Below are 3,656 nucleotides of genomic sequence, written 5' to 3'. Positions count from 1 at the left end.
GAGGGTTTTGTGTTTTTGTCTTAAATTCATATTTTGCATTTTTCTAACATCGTGAACGTATCGCTATTGTATCTATGAACTCACACGATGAACACGAAAATTACTCTTAAATAATCAGTAATCTTTTAGGAGTACATACGTACATACAGACAAAGTTTTAACCTTTTCAGTAGACACTTCACTCTGTTTATACACGTGCGTGTTATCTGTGATGGATTCATTTTATTCTATCTTACTCTTTTCAAGGGGAACCGATAACTATTGAAAGACACGGACCGAAGTTTCTTGTTGAGCCTCTTAATCTCATAGAATTTTCAAATGACACTGGAGGGTCAGCACATTGTGCTACTAACGGCTATCCGTCCCCTCGGATACAATGGATAACAGAGAACGGGGAAGACGTAACTCACGTCCCTGGTCTTCGACATGTACTGCCTAATGGTACTTTGTATTTCCCGCCATTTCCACCAGAATCGTATAGGCAGGATATTCACGGTATCCTGTATCGGTGTACAGCAAGAAACCTTATTGGAACGATTCTTAGCACAATGGTTTCAATGAGAGCCGGTAAGCAACTTATATTTTCTAGCTTTGTCTGACATTTCGCCTTTCATTTACCTCGCGTAATAATATTCTTGTATTAAAGTTCAAATCACACAATGCACAACAAAAACTTAACAAAACAGTAAGTGCAATTAATTGTCACGTAAAGATTTTCATGTTAAAATATTAAGTCCAATTAATTGTCACGTAAAGAATCTCATGTTAAAGCGTTAAGTCCAATTGTCACGTAAAGATTTTCATATTAAAATATTAAGTCCAATTAATTGTCACGTAAAGAATCTCATCTTAAAGCGTTAAGTGCAATTTTCACGTAAAGATTTTCATGTTAAAATATTAAGTCCAATTAATTGTCACGTAAAGAATCTGATGTTAAAACGTTAAGTCCAATTGTCACGTAAAGATTTTCATATTGAAATATTAAGTCCAATTAATTGTCACGTAAAGAATCTATGTTAAAACGTTAAGTCCAACATTCGCTACATAAAACGTTAATAAACCCCTTTAAACAACTCCCTCCCCCACAGACACAAAATCAAGCTATTAAAGTATATCATTTCATCTATAGAAATCCCTAAAATGCGTCTATAGAATGTTTTTACAGCATAAGTTTGATCAACTCGTCGCTCTGTATCTACCTAACTGATAAATGCTTGCGAAAAATGTCATATTTTTTAAATTAATTTACGATATATACATATATTGACTAAGTATATTATCTTAATATTTATGGATTTTAAACAGACATTTATTCACGAATGTACGCGAATTATCATAGTATTTGGTGGCGTTTTTAAAGATCTATTGAAATAAGATTAAGATATATTTGATGCATATTCGCTAATCGTAGGATTGTGATGACCTGATCCCATGTATGTGTCAAATCCACAAAATTTACCAATATCAAATAAAACATACGACAATCTTGATTATACGATACAACCTTATGAGTTCACGAACACTGATCATTTGAACACTATCCAAATATATGTGAGTAAATCAAACAGTGATTTTCAATTAAATTCGCGCGAATTCTGCCAACTTACAATAAGTTTCTATTTCGGCAACATTGCCTTTTAACAAAATTCTCATGTTAAAACATTAAGTCCAATTATTTGTCACGTAAACAATCTCATGTTAAAACATTAAGTGCAATTAATTGTCACGAAAATATTCTCATGTCAAAACATTAAGTCCAATCAATTGTCACCTAAAGATTCTCAGGTTAAAACGTTAAGTCCAAATAATTGTCACGTAAAAATTCCCAGATTAAAACATTAAGTGCAATTAATTGTCACATAAAGATTCTCATGTCAAAACATTAAGTCCAATCAATTGTCACCTAAAGATTCTCAGGTTAAAACGTTAAGTCCAAATAATTGTCACGTAAAAATTCCCAGATTAAAACATTAAGTGCAATTAATTGTCACGAAAAGATTCTCATGTCAAAACATTAAGTCCAATCAATTGTCACCTAAAGATTCTCAGGTTAAAACGTTAAGTCCAAATAATTGTAACGTAAAAATTCCCAGATTAAAACATTAAGTTCAATTAATTGTCACGTAAAGATTCTCATGTCAAATTATTAAGTCCAATTAATTGTCACGTGTGATTAATTTTGTTATGTAGTTGTTAACCACTTCTATGAAGCTCAAGTTTACGATGAGTTTGTGATACGTGGAAACACTGGAGTGTTGAGATGTCATCTACCTAGAGTCTTAAAGGATTATGTCACAGTAACTTCATGGATTAAGGATTCTACTACACGCATCATCTCAACAGCGAAAATTGGTAAGTTTTTTTTTATTAAATCAAGAATTAGGTGTTTATTAAGTGATTTCTGCTCATTCCTTTTGCTCGAGAGTATTTTGAATGTTTTAGAATATTATTAAAATCGTAACAAAAAATTGAGGTTGACGAAAGAATTAAACTTTGAAAAGCGCATATCTTTGATTTGCAGTAATTTAATTGGAACTTATTTTTACAACTGAAAATATCGTAAAGAACAGAACTGGCTACTAAGGACATGCTTTGTATGGCTCTTGTAACATTCCATGTTGCAGTAAAAAATGGCAATACCTAAAGCAAATTTCTGTAAATTAGTTTTAAAATGTAATTTTCAATAATCATTAGGCAGTTTTTAGAAAAAAATGGGAAAAGCCATAATTATGAAACTCACTTCATAATTCTGCTGAGAAGTGAGTTTCATAATTCTGCTGTGAAGTGAGTTTCATAATTCTGCTGTGAAGTGAGTTTCGTAATTCTGCTGTGAAGTGAGTTTCATAATTCTGCTGAGAAGTGAGTTTCGTAATTCTGCTGTGAAGTGAGTTTCATAATTCTGCTGTGAAACTCACTTCACAGCAGAATTACGAAACTCACTTCTCAGCAGAATTACGAAACTCACTTCTCAGCAGAATTATGAAACTCACTTCACAGCAGATATAAAGAACGTCTGGTAAATAGTATTTTAAACATGAACAGCTCTTAATGCAAAACATCCGTTAAATGGCCAGGTCAGAGACCTTAAGGTACAAATAAAGCTGTCCCTAGTGTAAAACTGCTGATCTGAAAGAGGGTGGTGGTGGAAGGAGGTACTTAGTCAGCAGCAACCCTTCTACACGATCACAGGACATTAGCAATCGATGTGTTCGAAGGAAAACGAAGTTTGATTATAAACAAGATTACGACACTTATGATAAACAACATTGTTTATTGACAAAAAGGGGACATGGATAAACGTTTCAGAATTCTATCAAACTCCATCTTCAGTATCTAAAGCAGAATAAAATGAATTTACATAAGTTTTGGACATTGCTAAAATACAATTACTAAATATAACGATGATTAAACAAATAAAACAGAAAACAGTAATCATGAGCAGAAACTGTAACAAGAAAACTACCCTCAAGTGGATTTCAGATTAGTTTTAAATCCACATCACGCATATTTTTTTCGCCCTACTAAAGATCTCCTACCCATTCCTTATTGTCCCTGACTTGTCTATCTTTTCACGTGTGGAGACTGTAAGGCCTCCTATGTTGGCAAAACCAAAACGCCATTTAAAAGTCAGAGCCTATGAACATATGGGAATTTCC

General features: G+C 32.9%; 1 protein-coding gene across 1 annotated transcript in view; it reads left to right on the top strand.

The window, feature by feature from the left end:
• Positions 1-246: 246 nt before the first annotated feature.
• The window catches only part of LOC111089714 (Down syndrome cell adhesion molecule-like protein Dscam2), a gene marked incomplete at both ends in the record, with an annotated part of 32,885 nt that continues 29,475 nt past the window's right edge, over positions 247-3,656 (top strand). Inside the window, 2 exons of the mRNA XM_022402689.1 lie at positions 247-567; positions 2,191-2,352. Coding sequence (XP_022258397.1) covers positions 247-567; positions 2,191-2,352 — 483 coding nt within the window. The remainder of the gene's footprint in view (positions 568-2,190; positions 2,353-3,656) is intronic.

The sequence above is a fragment of the Limulus polyphemus genome, unplaced genomic scaffold (genome assembly GCF_000517525.1).
Source record: "Limulus polyphemus unplaced genomic scaffold, Limulus_polyphemus-2.1.2 Scaffold7145, whole genome shotgun sequence".
In the NCBI taxonomy this organism is placed as follows: domain Eukaryota; kingdom Metazoa; phylum Arthropoda; class Merostomata; order Xiphosura; family Limulidae; genus Limulus; species Limulus polyphemus.
The sequence above is the reverse complement of the archived record's forward strand: the minus strand, read 5'-3'. Positions and strand labels throughout refer to the sequence as shown.